At 46.9% G+C, this 15,565-nt stretch overlaps 3 protein-coding genes across 6 annotated transcripts in view; 1 reads left to right on the top strand and 2 right to left on the bottom strand.

Moving 5' to 3' along the window:
* PIP5K1A (phosphatidylinositol-4-phosphate 5-kinase type 1 alpha) overlaps positions 1–9,810 on the bottom strand; it is a 29,304-nt gene extending 19,494 nt beyond the window's left edge. Inside the window, exons 1-3 of one of the 4 annotated variants that reach the window (XM_042441220.1) lie at positions 9,432–9,810; positions 3,117–3,170; positions 134–171 (exon numbers count right to left, since the gene is read on the bottom strand). In XM_042441220.1, the coding sequence (XP_042297154.1) occupies positions 134–171; positions 3,117–3,170; positions 9,432–9,462 (123 nt within the window). In that variant the 5' untranslated portion in view covers positions 9,463–9,810. Of the gene's footprint in view, positions 1–133; positions 172–3,116; positions 3,171–3,243; positions 3,568–9,431 lie in introns of those variants that run through there. The other 3 variants (XM_042441222.1, XM_042441221.1, XM_042441223.1) reach the window with 3 other exon arrangements.
* RPRD2 (regulation of nuclear pre-mRNA domain containing 2) overlaps positions 1–15,565 on the bottom strand; it is a 206,048-nt gene that overhangs the window by 59,280 nt on the left and 131,203 nt on the right.
* VPS72 (vacuolar protein sorting 72 homolog) lies at positions 10,310–15,084 on the top strand. Its single transcript, XM_042441233.1, has 6 exons — positions 10,310–10,496; positions 11,056–11,208; positions 12,073–12,184; positions 12,895–13,077; positions 13,190–13,334; positions 14,184–15,084. The coding sequence occupies exons 1-6, from the start codon at positions 10,365–10,367 to the stop codon at positions 14,587–14,589; spliced, it is 1,131 nt and encodes a 376-aa protein (XP_042297167.1). The 5' UTR covers positions 10,310–10,364; the 3' UTR covers positions 14,590–15,084.

Genomic DNA, 15,565 nt, shown 5'->3' with positions numbered 1-15,565 from the left:
GGAGGGTCACAAGGAGAAAACTAACTCCTGGGGAGCTCCTAGATGGTGTAGGATTTGGGGGTGCGCAAACCCATGTAGACAGTGTTTAGCCCCTGGTAGACATTCTCATATTTTCTCATGAACTGAAACGTACCTCGAGTGGTTTTTTAAAGGTCGCTGTTCCTGGTGCCCCTGCCATAAAGAAAGACAGAGAGAGAGAAAAACTGTGAGCAAGGAGAGACAGAGAACTGTTGGAATTAAACAAACAGGATCTCACCAACTTCTGCTCAGCCAAAAAGCCCATTCCACACTGTTCCCACCATTTAAAACTTTCCTTGCTGGCAGGTGCTGACACCTTTCAGGACCATTCATTCCCTTTCATTCAATTTGTGGATAAACACAGTCAAGCTGAAAGCCCACCAGATCCACATTCTCTTCTCTGGAAATATACCTGCTGAAGACAGAAGGTTCCCTGAGTTGTTAGAAAACCTAGACAAATAGTAATGAGGGTGCCTGTTCAGCCTCTGGGAGAGTGACAGCAACCACCAAGATGTCCCCATAAAGATGGTGGGACAGAACCAAGGGCCTCTCACAAAGATCTCAGGACTCAGGCAAGTTCACAGGGAAGAGTATACTATAGCCTTTCAGAAAGACTAAGCTTCCTATAGTGTGCTTGCTTCACTCATGGCAATTTATACAGGTCACAGGTCTTCCCAGTGTAGTTTCAGCACCGATTAGGGTGTGGATCCTGCCTAGGCATAACATCTCCCTCTTGAGATGCTTTTGAAAACACCTTTACACCCAGTAGCCACTCCAGCCTCACCCGGGTCACCCTCCTTGGCCCTCGCTGTTGCGTTTGACCCTCCTGCCATTTTGGCCAGTGATCTCAGGTGCCACTTAACCCCTGCTTTTAGGGCAGCTAAAAGCCATGTGCCATTTGTGCCAGGTAGTTAAAACATGCATCAATTCTGTTTTAATGTTGACTTTGGTAAGTTTTTAGCCACAGTGCACTTGCTTTGAAATGTAAGGCCACCTTGTCCCAATTTTTTGGAGGGAAATATAGAGTATAAACAAAGCTAACAACAGCAATAATAATGATCATCATCATCCCCGGAGCAGTTGCAGAGTCCAGAATTATACTCAAACTTAATTGATGGTTCACAAAATCTCCTCTTTATCACACAAAGGCTGTCCCCAAAATCCTGCTTCAGTTGCCTGAATCACAAGAAAGTGCCACATCTCCTCCTCCTCTCTTCCATTAATGACTTTCCCACTGCACTTTGCTTCTGTTAAAAGGACAAGGATGAAAAAGGTACCGGCTCGGCATCCTTCGAGATCTATTGTGCACAACCACAATGACTTTTGAATAAGAAACGTAGGCTGGGGTGGCATTCATTTCTCTCCAGCAAGGTTATCCAGGAATCAATAGAAACCCCAATCCTCTGGGAAGACAATGCAGAGCAAGCCCACCACCAGCAGCCCCTCCAAAAAACCCACTTCTTCTGAGCTCCATTTGGCCTTGTTAGATTCAAGCAGTTTTATCTTGGCTTTCCCCTACAAAGGCTTTGTACTACAGCTCCCATGATATCAGACAACTGGGCTCCAAATATTGTTGTATGGCAACTCCCAACTTTCCCCAATGATGGAGTTAAACGGTCATCCCTGCCCCTGAAATTCAAGACAAGGGGGCAGTGGGACACTTGATGTGGCAATGGGACCCCTACCAACAAGTGTGCCACAGTTTGGGGGAGAAGGTTTAAGGCACCTGGAAATCTGTTCTGGTGCGACCCATCCACTTGCCAGGGAAACAGACCAAACGTGGTTTAGACAAACTGCGCCAATGTTCCCAATGCATTGCCAGCTTCAGAACAGCAAGACACAAGAACACCAGCCAAAGTGAGCTCCAGCATTTAAGCATAAAGGAGCATGGTCCAAGCTGAGGAGGGCCATTGCTGTCAACAAGCATGCGCCCAGGCAGTGAAATCTGTAAGGTAACATGGCACCTGTCTAGCCCCTTCGCCGTTCACTTCACACCAATGTCCATAGCCAAGGGTCTGTAGGGACCCCTGTTATTAAGGGTAGCGCAAGCAAATTCCACACAGGGGTTTTTCTTCTCCGCAAAAGCCAACACACGCAAAAGAAGCTCCAACCTCAGCCATACGAAGTCTAGAATGAGCACTCAGTTGTTCAAAACCGGCAACTTGGTGCGCATGAATGGAAGTTTTTGGACAAAGTAGGACAGAATTAAACTGCTCTGCTGTGGCCAGTGTATAGTTTCAGAGGAGTCCCAATTCCATCATGGGCATGTTTCTGAATAAACAAGATGTCAAGTGGCTGGGAAAGACGAGTAGCCGATTAGGGATGTCAATCCCAACTTGATTCAGTTGCTGCCTCTGGTATCAAAGGCCCCATACAGACAGGCTGCTATAAAGCTTCTTTGGGTCACTTTGGAGGCATGCTATTTAAATGATGCATGTGTCCTAAGAGTCTGGAAGCCACGCCAAAGCCACGCTTCTGCAGTCCTAAGGACTGGAGTGTAGCTTTGGCACAGCTTCCAGATGCTTAAGACACATGCATCATTCAAACAGCATACCTCCAAAGTGACCTGAAGCAGCTTTATTTTGGCCTGTCTGTTTGGGGCCAAAGTTTCTGTTAAAGATGGCTATGCTCAGAAATAGACTGAGTTCATTTGCTCAGGTATACCTTTATTTTGAAAATTTCTGCTGGTCAGTCTTGACAAGTTAAGCTGGGAAAAGTCCCAAGCCCAAACCTTGTGTGAAATTACACTATTAACTGATCGGTTTTTTCCTTTCCACCATTGCCAACCTATAAGTGAATATGCTTTGAGCCAAAAAGACCTATTAAAGTCACAAAGAGTTTGAAGTATTGACATATAGCAACCTAGGACTGTCCACGCCACAAGTTGCGTATAAAATAAGTTTTCTTAATGGAACGTGGTCATTTCAATGAAGGAGCTGGTCTCACATACAGTAATAGTGTCCCCCATCAAGAAAGCCAAAGGGAAAGGTTTCTGGCCACAGCACACACATTCCTATCACACCTGAAAGCCAAGGCCGATTAGTGGCGAGTAAACCAGCGGAGGGGAGAAGCCCATGCGCACGCATTTCACTCTTTACCCATACATCTACGTCTCCGAGAAGGCATCACTGAGCAGCAAAGGAAGCTGAAAGCTATAGGGAGAAAGTGAGGAAAGGAAAGAAGAGACAGTATTTAGGAGCCACAATTAGGAACTCATAGCCTTACCGCTTCTGGACAACCAAACAGGGATGGAATTCTTCACTAATGTTCTCCTCCAAGGAAGCAATGAGTAGTAACTTCAGCAATTTTCCTCTGCCTGGAGCAAAGCCTTTGAGAACCGTACGCAATTCAGGGCTCATTCTGTGCAAAATTCACAAGTGGGAATTTCCTGAGCAGGAAACAGCAGCTTTCTCTGAGCAGGAAATAAGACTTCTGCACAAAAATACTGCTTTCTCCAATAAAAACTCCCAAATTACAAAGTCGGACCAGAATTCTCCTCCCTGAAGTTTCTCAACACTTGGAAAAAAACACTTTTTTCAACCATTTTTAAAAATGTACTTGAATATTCTTTCCATCAGGTGAGCCATTTCAGCACATGAAAAGTGAAGTCGTGAATTTGTATTAAAATGGGGAAAGGAATAAAGGGAAGGGAGTCGAAAGGAGAGAATCCATTAAACAACTGAAAGACAAATTACTCTGCCTTGCTCAGCCAAATGTATTGCAGATTTCCAAAGGAACCCAATATACAGATCCCTACTCTCCCTAAAATAGCCGCCCTAACCCTGATCCTATCCCTAACCTTGTATCACCTAGTCTCCTGAGGCTACCTCCAAGTAACCAACAACAAGAAAGGGGGGAAATGGCTATCTTCTTTTAGGCTACCAATGAGCAGTATCTGCTCTTTGTAAGGAAACCTTTACAGAGCATTTTGTTGTGTTTATGTAGGCATTGTTTTTCCCATGAAGTTTTGCAAGCCTCCAAGCAAGGCAACCTCTGCCAACCTGGTACCTTCCAGTGCTACAACTTCCACCACAGCCAGACAGTCTGGAGGGCATTTCTAGGAAGCAGTGGTCTTTGGGCGATGCTACTACTTCTGAAAAAGTGGGATTTACAAAGCTCCTTATGATCCAAACTGTCATCAGGAAAAGCAAAATTCATTTACCAAAATATGGACCAGCATCAGGAAGGTTAATCCTTTAACCTTTAACTCTCAGAGCTGGCAGAATCTAGGATGGGAATGGAGAATAAACACTTAAGCTGTATTTTTCCATTTTAGCTCCTTGGTTTGTTTACCTCCCAGAAGAACATGTTCCACTTTGACCAACCTGTTTGATCAGCGCTTAGGAAAGCGGGAGCTGCGCGAATGGCCCTGGCATCATCCGCTCGGCCCTGAAAGCAAAACAAGGCACAGGATGTGGAAGGGGGGGGGAGATGGTTTCTTGAACCATAGCATTGCTACCAGGGAATGGCGCCCTGGACTCACTTCGAGTTTTGCATCCTTGGTGTGAAAAGGCCTCTTCGCAGCTGAGTGCTGAACATCTTGGAAGGGGCAAAAACACGCCAAAATTATTATTATTATTATTATTATTATTATTATTATTATTATTATTATTATTATTTTCATGTTAATGCCTGCATACAAAGCAGAGCCTGCACTTCCCCCATCCTTGCAGGCGTCTATTCAGGAAGTCAGTAATCAGGAGGTTGCATGAATGATGGTGGCTTAGTCACGTCTGTCCAGGAAAGGCTATAGCTTGCCAGCAAGCCAAAGTTAGCCCTGAGCCACAGAGTCTGCTTCAGCCTCCACTGAGACAGATGCATCATGTCCCCCTTGGATGGGTAACAAATATATATATATATATATATATATATATAGAGAGAGAGAGAGAGAGAGAGAGAGATGGCCCTTGGAACTCATGGGGGATCCGTTCTGGACCCCTCCACAAGTTCCAAATATTGTGCCTATTCACGTCCCATAGGCTTTAATGGGGCACATGCATGTGCCCCATTGCCGTTAATGGTGGTTGCCCCTCCACAGATTTCCAAGTTCACAGATGTCTGCGAACTTGGAGGGGTGACTGTGCATACACACACACACACACACACACACACACACACACACACACACACACCTCTCCCCAACAACATTAAAACATTTTGCACACCAGGAGAATTGCAACAGGTCCTCCTTGACAAGCCACCTTCTCGCTAAACTATCTTTGCTATCTTTCCTACTCAGTGGCGAAACATACAAGAGCAGCAACTGTGTCAGGTTGCATCCATGTTGGCCGGTCCCGCAAAGTGTTAAATCTCAAAGCCCTTGGGTTCAGCGTAAAACAGTAGGACCAAACACAGAATTATTTTGCTCTTCTAATTTAATGTAACATAGAATAGAAAGGTACGTATTCCAGGGCAGGGATTACTAGCAGGAGGGACTCTGCCACAATGGACCAAGCAGCCAAAGTTAAACATCATTTATTATTCCTGGCTTCATCCTAAGACCCTCGAGACGCAGGAACCTAGCCAGGTCTTATGACTTATTACCAAGGCGTCCGGAGTAGAGGCCGGTCGCAGAATAGCAAAGGCACCTCTTATTCATGTTCTTGTTTTGTTTTAAACTACGGGAAGCTCTTAAGGTACATGCCAGCAAACAGAAGTCCTGGGACCAAACCCAGCTCCCTTGGTAAACTCGGCTCAGAAATAAGAGAGCAGTGAAGAGCATAAGGCGGTAGCACCAGCCTCACTGACCACAGTTCCTAGGGACAGAGGCCATGGTCCTAACCTTGCTTAGCTACCCAAAATGAGCTGGGGACTGGTGTGGACATTTGGACCCAGGAGATCCAGCTTTGAGTCCTTACTGACTGGCTCTGGGCTGGCCTGGCCTACCTTGCAGGGCTGCTGTGAGGATAAACGTGAGGAGGAGAGCCACAGACACCTTCTTGAGGTCACAGGAGGAAACTTGGGATAGAAATAAACATTTTTTTTTATTAAAAAGCCCTGAAGACTTCTCATTTTAGACATAACGGATACATAAGCTCTAATACTCTGCTTCAACTAATCCAGGATTGACATGATTCGGAGGCTGAATATTCAGCTGGCATCAGGCTGGAACGGAAAGATCCATTTATCCCATAGGTCTAAGGGCAAGAGAATGGGGGAAGCACCCTTCCCAACCCTTTTCAGTCCAAAAACACAAGTAAAACTTCACCAAACAAACACATCCCTGTTTGCTGGTGACTTCATACACGAATCTGGAGGGGCGGAAAGACGCTGGGGTTAAACAGAGATAAGAAGGGCCTCTCTTTCTCCCTGGGGCAACGGCGGATGTCCAAACAGCGGGATTTGGCAACACAGTGTTTTGGGCTGCGACGACAACAGCCCACCTCCGGAAAAGAGACTTCGCTCACATCCTGAGTTCCATTTCCAGATGCCAAAAGAGAAGAGAACGGCTCTCAAGGCGGCGCAAGGGGTCATTTCTCCCTTCACCGCTCCCAGGCAGTGAGGGGAATCCATCCCCCTCTTTGCCCAAATCTGCAAGCAGGACGAACCTGTTCCCCACATTATTCCCATATAGGCACCCTTCCACTTCCTCCTCACTATTTTGCCCCCCATTCTTTGCCATGCATTCCTGCCCCAACCATGTGCAAAAGCCCCCTTTCCTGCGCTCCATCCTCTTTAAATCCCAGTCCAGGTCCTACAATCCTCAGACCAGGCAACTCTCCCTCTTCTAACCTCCTCTCCCAGTGTCCACATGTTCTTTTCCATCCTCCCTGACCCTTACTTTGTGAAGGGTCTCCATGCCCTGACCCCTCCAAACCGTCAGCTCTTGGCCTGAAACAAAAGAAGGACTTGGAAAGGTTGCACTTTTTGGGACTGCTCTTCCTAGCCATTCTTCACTGGTTTGTGGACTGTAGTTTACCATAATTCCAAATATATTCATATTTTCCAACCTGTGAAGTAGAGGAAAGAACGAACAACAGAATTACAACCCTCTGAGTACTGAAAGCAAGCTGTTTTTAATGATAATGGCAACCGCCAAGTGACACAAAATGGGGTTCACCCCCTTCTTTGCGTCTTCTTGGTTGGCAAAACATTGCTCCCAGTAATCCCTTTCTCCTTAATTTCCCCTGGGAAGGAGACTACTAATTCCTTCCTCAGCCCCTCTTCCCTTTAATAATCCCTTTCGTCGACCCCACTCCCACACGCAAGATGTGCTCCTTCCCAGAATCCTCTCTGTTTCCAACAAGCTGCTCTCGCTTGCGACACGCGCAAACACGCAACCGTCGGCTCGGTGTCATCACTATTCTCTGTTTGTGGGGGTCTTTCCCTCCACGTCTCAGGAATCACTTCCACTGTTTGGGGGGAGAAACTGAAGGCTCTCCCCATCACAGCCCCCCATAACAAGGAAGAGGGTCTCTGTGCCACGTGCAAAGTGCCCACTTTGAACCACAACCTTGCTTCCTCAATAACATCTATTATTTCTAATATCACCAAAGATCAAACACATTTAACAAACTTAGGACAAAACCACATACACATTCCATAGAAAAACATCATTTCTAATAGACAAATGACTCCCTTTTCTCATCTTACTGGTGTTCCTCATTCATAAATGTTCTTTCTTTTTCTCTATTCTTTACAGTCTCTATTTCCTTCTTCCTTTCGTCTTACAAATTACCGCTATCTATCCTTCTTCTGGATGAAACATTTCGCCTTCTTTCACCACAACCGTTAATTTTATCCAAGCTGACCATGAAGCACAACATCCAAGATACTTCTTCTAAGATACCATACGTCTCTGAAGTCTTCTTCTGAGACATCTCAGATCCCAGATGGGGGATTTAGGATGTAGTTGTTGTCTGGGGAACTTTTAGTTGTCGTACCCACAAGGTCCCATCCAGAAAGAAAGACCTTTGGGGACTACAACTCCCAGAATCCCTAATCTGGGATCTGAGACATGTCAGAGACATCTGGGATCTCAAAAGAAGTACCTTTTTGCATCGCTAACCGAATTCAAACTTGGGATTTAGACTTTGGGACAATGCTTTCTTCCCAGGGCAACATGGCTTAGGAGGAAGGATCCGCTTGTATAGATACACCTCTGCAAAACAACACAACAACAGCAACAACGCCTTGAGAAAATGCAAACCTGTAACCAACGTTGTTGTTTTATCATATTCTTTATGCTCCTATATGATTTTTTTAAACACTTTCGCCTGACGAAGCTTCGAAAGCTTGCATCGTGTGTTCTGTGCATTTGGGTTAGTATCGCTCTTTTGTGGATTTTGGATGTTATACTTTGCTATACGGCCAACACAGCTACTCCTGAACACTTCACAATGTATTGGTTGTGCTTTCTTGAACTATTTGTATGCAAACTCCCTCCAAGGCTGTTCAGATACCTGTCAAAACAAACACGGGGTCGGACACAACCAGGCGCCCCAAATCCCAACCCAAGTGCCCCCCAAATTCTACCCTTCCCCTCCATTCAACCCCTTTCTTTGCTCTCCATTGAAGCCCTCTCAGTCCCCAGTCATTCCCCCAATGAAACCCCCACAAAAAGCATTAAGACTTTATATTCCTTCACCCCAATATTTTGGGGTATGCAACCTTTCCTGCCCCTCTTCCGGATGCCTCCCCTTCCATTCAAAGACCCCATTTCTTGCCCCCCATGGGCAGCCCCTTTCCTCTTAAAATGGTCCAAATATACCATATAACCCCCTCAAATTGGGGGTCTTATGTTCCCCCCCCCCCCGGTCAAAACCTCCCTCCTTCCATTTGGGTTTAGGTTGGATTTGATCCTCCAAAGTGTCCCCAACCCCAAATGGTCCCCATTTTAACCACCCCCAAACCCTCCTCTGGTTATATTTCAGTTCTTCTCTCCTCATCTTTAAGTGCCCCCCAAGACCACCCCCATATTTCTTCTATATTAAAGGGGGGGGGTCTGTTACAGTACCCTCAAAATCATAACCCCCCCAATTTTGTGGGGATATGGGGGTCATTTCAACCCAAAAGAACCCCCCCAAAAGACATATATACCCTTCACAAGGGGGGGGTCCTCTGGGCCTCTTTTTATTTGGGGTCCCCAAATTAGGACCCCTCCCCCAAATCCAAGGGTCTTATTTTGGGGGAATTGTCTCATTTCCCCCCTCAAATTTCACACAAATGGGGGGCATTTTGGGGGTCAAGAAAGAGAAGCCCCCCCCTCAAACCCCTTCCCCAAATTCTCCCCACAGAAATATGGGGAGGGGGTCTCTAACCCCTAATTTTAAGAGTTATATTCAGCACTGAGGGGAAAACCCTTGTTTATTTCTTGAGGGGAGATGCTTACTGAATAGGAAACCCCACATAAAAGAAAAGCCCCCTCCCCAAAAAGGGAGATAAAGGGGGTCTTTGTATGGACCCCTCCTCACCTGACTCAGACTCAGGCCCCGCCGACGCCATCTTAGCCTTCCTCCTTTCTCTCCGCCTTCTTTATTTTTAATCTTTAATTTTTCCCCTCCTCTTTAAAACAAACCAAAAAAAAATTGATCTCTTCTTCTTCTCAGTCCCCCCTTTTTCTCCAGTTGGTTTCGCCCGAAAGGCTTCCAAGAAGCGGAGGCGGGACGTACCACCCGCGCACTTGGAGGGGTGGCCACGCCTCCTCCTCCTCCGGCTCCTCCCCCGCTTTTGCGAATGGACGCGCCCAATTGGCTTAGGGGCGAACCACTTGGTTGCAGCGGAGGGGGGCGTGGCTATGGAACCCCGTCCGAAATGGTTCAGCCGCCTTGTTTGTGAGAACGGGACGCGGGCGGGCAGGGAGAGCTTGTATTGCGCATGCGCACTAGAGCAAAAGGCCTCTCCTGACAGCGTGGGAATGGGCGTGGCTTCAAGCTCATCACAAAGAGCGATTGAAGGAGGGAGGGGCTTGCATTGCCGTGGCAACGTATCCTGGCCAATGTAGGCCACCGCCCAAAACTGACGCGCTGTTGCCATGGCAACGCGGCCTAGTCCCACTCCTAAGGCATTATGTTGTGACGCAATTGTGACGTCATATTATTTAATTATACTACTACTAATAATAATAAGTTCTGTAATTGTATGGTTTTAATTGTCTGTACACCGCTTTGATCTGTGGAAAAGCGGTATATAAATAAAATTTATTATTATTATTATTTGCTCGGCGCTCGATTGGTTCCCTCGCCCATCGATAAGCCGGCATTCGAGCGTTCTGGTCTAATCGCTCGCTCTGCGCTCCATTGCTCAATGTCGTACATCTGCGCATGCGCGCGGCGACAGCCCAGAACGTTCAGCCGCGCGCCGAGAACATCGATCCGCTTTTTCGAACTCCGGAGAAGAAGGGGAAAATGGCGTCGGCTTCGACGGGGCTGGCGGGAGGGCGGGCGCCGCGGCGGACGGCGGGCAACCGGCTCTCGGGGCTCCTCGAAGCCGAAGAGGAGGACGAGTTTTACCAGACGACGTACGGAGGCTTCACGGAGGTACCGGGCCGCGCCGCTGCCATGGCGACGGGAGGAAGGGGGCGGGGCCAGTGTGCAATGGGCGGGACTCCGGCTTGAGCGACAGGGCAGAGCGAGTCGATGATTGGCTGGGAGGAGATTCTAAACCATAAGGAGCACTGAGGGATTCTGGGAGTTGTGGTCCAATAAAAGCCCCATTTGAAAGCTCTGTCTTTAAACTGTGCTGCAAAGAAGTGTCCCAAGTTGCAGCATTTTCTGTGCAAGGAATTGCTTTTTCTGTATAGAAAATGATATTTCTGGGTGGAAATAACTATTTCCTGCGTAGAAAATTCTGTTTTCTTTGGGACCTATTTGCACAGAATATATATATATTTATATAAACACATACATATATACTATATAATATATATAAATATATTTATATGCTTATGAATATGTGTGTGTGTGTGTATATATATATATATATATATATGCACCTGTGATATATATTTGTGCAGAGTAAGTCCTGAACATACATACAATTGATTAAAACAGATAAAACTATATCTTAACTATATCTTTGGTCTTTTGCGCTCCGCAGGAATCCGGGGATGACGAATACAAAGGCGACCAGTCGGACAGCGACGACGAGGTGGATTCGGACTTCGATATCGACGAAGGTGACGAGCCCAGCAGCGACCAGGATGACGACGAGCCGAAGAGAAAGCGCCGGGTGGTCACCAAAGCCTATAGAGTAAGGGAGAGGAGAGGACTGCGCAGACTCTTTAGTCTCCCTGAACACCAATGGGTCTTCTTTAGAGGCTTTTAAAGTCATTTCAATGGTGGCGTCTTGGTCATTCTCAATACTCATAAGGCACAGGTGAAGCGAGGATTTATTAATGCTCTCAGGTCCAAAACACACGGCAGAAATAGTCCGGTTTGAGACCACTTTAACTGCCCTGGCTCAGTACTAAGGACCCCTGGGAATTGTAGCTTACTGTGGCACCAGGGCTTTCTGACAGAGCAGGTTAAATGCCTCACAAAACTACAATTCCCAGGTTTTCCCTAGCATTGAACCAGTGCAATTGAAGTGGTCTCAAACTGGATTGTTTCCACAGGGTGAAAATGTAGTCGTCCCTCCGTTTGCACGGACTTTGAATCCGCATCCCTCGCTTACTCGCAAGGGTCAAACAGAAGGTCTTAAAAGCCAATGGGGCTTGAATATTGATGGATTTCCATTTTCACGGAGAGGGGGTCCATAACGGATCCTCTATGAAAACGGAGGGGCAGCCGTACATCTTTCCTCTCCTTTTGTAACCATTGTGAAAGAATCAGCCAAGTCCTCCCTGGTTTATTCATCCGTTTGTTCACTTGTTTAAGTTATGTACTACCTTCTTTGCAAAACCAGGACTGGAGGCGGGGCTGTGAAAAGCAAAATACAAATAGTACAGAAGGTTATGGTATTAAAACACCACGAAATAGTCTCTTGTATTTAAACACAGTCACAGACGCAGCTTGGGACCAAGATCCGCCTGAAGATGCACTGATAGTAAGGTCTGCCCTGAAGATTACATGGTAGAATATGTCTCTTAGTTTCTATTCTTTGTCTCTTTCGTAGGAACCCATCAAAAGCTTGAGGCCCAAGAAGCCGGACGCTCCTGCCAGCAGCTCCCAGAAAGTTCGGGAGGAAAGATCGACGCCAGCAGAGCTCCTGGATGACGGAGGAGACAGTAAGTTGTTAACACGATTCATCCGTTTAAGTCTTTTAGAGCTAATTTTTTTAAAGGGTGTTTTAAAGGGTTTTAACCAGTTAGTGTTGATTTCGCCTGAGATCTTCTGATACAGGGTGAGATAGAAATGTTTTAATCAATAAAAATAAGCACAGTGAGCCCTCCATATTTGCTGGGGTTAGGGACACAGGACCCCCGTGAATGTGGAAAAACCATAAATAAAAAAACACTGTTCTTTTTACCTAAGAGAACACCTCTGTAGGAATCTCTAGGTCCTCTAGTGCAACTCTTTGGTCAGCATCTGCTAGAATCATATACTGGTGGATTTCCATTTTCACGGAGGGGGGATCCATAACGGATCCTCTACAAAAACGGAGGGGCAGCCGTACATCTTTCCTCTCCTTTTGTAACCATTGTGAAAGAATCAGCCAATTTCTAGCAGAGTTACGCTAGAGGACCTAGAAGTTCCTATAGTAAACATCTCTCTAGGCATTTGTAGGTACTCCATCATGACTCCCCCGTCATCCAGGAGCTCTTGGCTACAAGGAACATATTAATCAAATCCGCAAATAATCAGGTCCGCAAACATCAAAGCCGCAAATGTGGGGGTCAGCCATAGACAAAGCCTTAATGGGGGAGTGCTGCTTTGCTTAGGCACATGTGCCGCTACTCGATCCACCCTCTTTCTGCTCTCCTGTTCTCTGACCCAGGTCGGAAGCACATGCGCCAGTCCACCACCGAACACACCCGCCAAACCTTTCTGCGCCTCCAGGAGCGCCAGGTGCAGTCGAAGCGCAAGAAGGGGGCCGGCCCCATCTATGAACGGCCCTTGACTCAGGAAGAGCTGCTGAAAGAGGCCAAGATCACAGAGGAGCTCAACCTGCACTCGCTGGGTGAGTCTGGGGGCTCAGCCTCCCCTCTCCTCTCTTTTCATCGGCAAATAGAGACCTTTTTTATTTCTGACTGTAGCACAGCCATGCACTCAGGTTCATTTCTTTCCTGCAGAGACGTACGAGCGCTTAGAGGCGGACAAGAAAAGGCAAGTGCAGAAGAAGCGCAAGTGCGTGGGGCCGACCATCCGCTACTACTCTGGGACTATGCCCCTCATCACCGACCTTGGCTACAAGGAAGAGAATGTGGATGTCGAGGGGTAAGTCCCACCTGTCTTGCCACTGGATGAAAATAACATGTGCAATCTGTGTGTTTTGCTAGACCACAAGGATTTATTACCATTTATGCTCGACTATAAGTCAACCTCACATATAAGCCAAGGGCAGGTTTTGGGGCCAAAATTATAGGTTTTGATATGACCCGTGAATAAGCCGAGGGTAAAACCCAGCAGCACGTAACAAAGGATGTAAAGTCTGAAGTAAAGGAAAACGGTACTAAAGATGTTTAAAAGTTATGGCAAGCATAAATGTTTGTGGTCACCCTAAAATGGATGACATAGTAAAAGGGGTTGATGCTTCTTTTAGGTTGTCCAAGAAGGGATTCAGCTCTCACCTATCAACAGGGGATGGATCCTTTTTTTGATAAGAGTTAAAGTACAGTATTTACATTGACCCCTGGATGCGTCAACCCAGGTTTTTTTGGGTCAGTTTATTGAGTAAAATATCTAGACGTATACATGAGTATATACAGTAATATCCAATGGAAAGGTAACTGTCTGTTTTGAGCATGACTCAGTGAAGCGTGAGCTGTTTGGCAGTGATATATGGACTGATTCAGAGGGTGATGGATTCTTCCCCTTTGAGGGGTCTTTAAACAGAGGTTGAATGGGCATCACTCAGGCTTTAGTAGTAGATGCCTTCATGGCAGAATGGGGCTGGATTAGATGTCCCTTGGAATGCCTCCCAACTCTGATTCCTTCTTTGCAACTGAATGTTCTTGTGGATGGGAATATATTTTAAGATGGGGGGAATAAAGTGGGGAGGGGGGTATAAGTTGTGTTGTTGTTTTGTCTTGTCTTCCCCTTACCCATCCTCTGCCTCGTTCTCAGTTTGGACCAGGAGATGCAGCCACCCGCTGCTCCGGAGGCCTCTTCCGCCACTTCCGCTCCGGCTGCCAAGTGTTCCCGCACCTTCATCACCTTCAGCGACGATGAGACTTTTGATCGCTTCTTCCCAAAATCCCGGGCCCCCAAGCTGCCCGTGAAGGAGATCTGCCCTGTCACCCACAAGGCCGCCATCTACCGCGACCCCATCACCGACATCCCCTATTCCAACATCCGGGCCTTCAAGATCATCCGCGAGGCCTACAAGAAGTACATCACGGCCCACGGGTTGCCGAATGCTGCTGCTGCGGCCGCCTCAGCTGCTTTGGGCACCGGTTTGCCCACCGCCGATTCTGGCGTCCGAGCCACAAGGCAGAAGATCATCATCAAGCAGAGCATCCCGGCTACCTAGGGCCCACACTGGCCCCGTTCCTCTTGTGACTTTCCCCCCGTCGTGCTGCGTTGATAGCTCCTTTCTTTTAACATTTGTTTACCACAAAACAGAACTGTTTCTAGTTATCATAAGTATAGCTGAGAAATAATCAGGACTTTAAGAAGATTATTTAGATAGAAAACAACTCTGTTTGGTGTTAGAAGAGCTTCTTGATTTTCTGTATTGTCTGGTTTGCACAAATTCTGAGTCGCACAGTGGCTAAAAGTTTCAGGCGCAAACATCGTCGGGGCCAGAATGTCGTTCCAATAGTCTATGAAAGGAATCTGCCGCGCGTGCAGAGTTCCAGATCTCGTTTCGTTGGAGCCAAAAGGCTGGGATGGGATTTTGCTCTTCTCTGGTTTTTACTGTCCAAGAGACGTAAAATGCAAATGAATGGATGGGGGAGCATTCTGCTCCAAATCTTGTGACGGATATGATCTTACGTTTGGTTTTTAGTAAATAATTTGTAAATGAGCTACCTACCGTTGAGAATTTCTTAAACCAGTAGTGGGCAACTGCAGTCGACCACGCTTGCATTTCAGTGTGCTCCGAAGCGATTGAAAACCAGAGAGGGCTCCTGTCTATTTAATGGTTGTGCAGAAGAGGGACATTTTGACAGTGGTTGGTGGTTAGCCTAAAATTACAAGAGTTGTCAGTCTGGCAGCTCTATGTCGACCGCTGTAGCCCTCAAAGGAAGGAGATGTTTTGGATTGCAGTTCCCAGAATCCCCAAGCTTGTCATGTTGCAGTTGTCCCCCATCTGCCCACAAAAGTAACTTTTGCAAGCTCTCTGACCTCAAGGGCTGAGACTATGTGGCTTCATGGCCTTATTGCTTCTTCTGCCCAGAAGAGGGCAGGGTAGCATTAGGGAGAATGGTGGCCAAAAACGTCTGCGTGACTCATAAGTGGCCGTTAGTAGCCTCAGTGTTTTGGGGGAGTTCCTTGCCTTTGGGGCC

This window comes from Sceloporus undulatus, chromosome 9 (genome assembly GCF_019175285.1).
Source record: "Sceloporus undulatus isolate JIND9_A2432 ecotype Alabama chromosome 9, SceUnd_v1.1, whole genome shotgun sequence".
NCBI classification, from domain to species: domain Eukaryota; kingdom Metazoa; phylum Chordata; class Lepidosauria; order Squamata; family Phrynosomatidae; genus Sceloporus; species Sceloporus undulatus.
Note: the sequence above shows the minus strand (reverse complement) of the source record. Positions and strands in the feature narration are given on the sequence as shown.

Bases quoted from the DNA above. Each gene is read 5' to 3' on its own strand.
- VPS72 (XM_042441233.1), top strand. From the start codon at position 10,365: ATGGCGTCGGCTTCGACGGGGCTGGCGGGAGGGCGGGCGCCGCGGCGG. The intron at 10,497-11,055 runs GTACCGGGCCGC...TGCGCTCCGCAG, and splicing joins CGTACGGAGGCTTCACGGAG to GAATCCGGGGATGACGAATA. The intron at 13,078-13,189 runs GTGAGTCTGGGG...TCTTTCCTGCAG, and splicing joins GCTCAACCTGCACTCGCTGG to AGACGTACGAGCGCTTAGAG.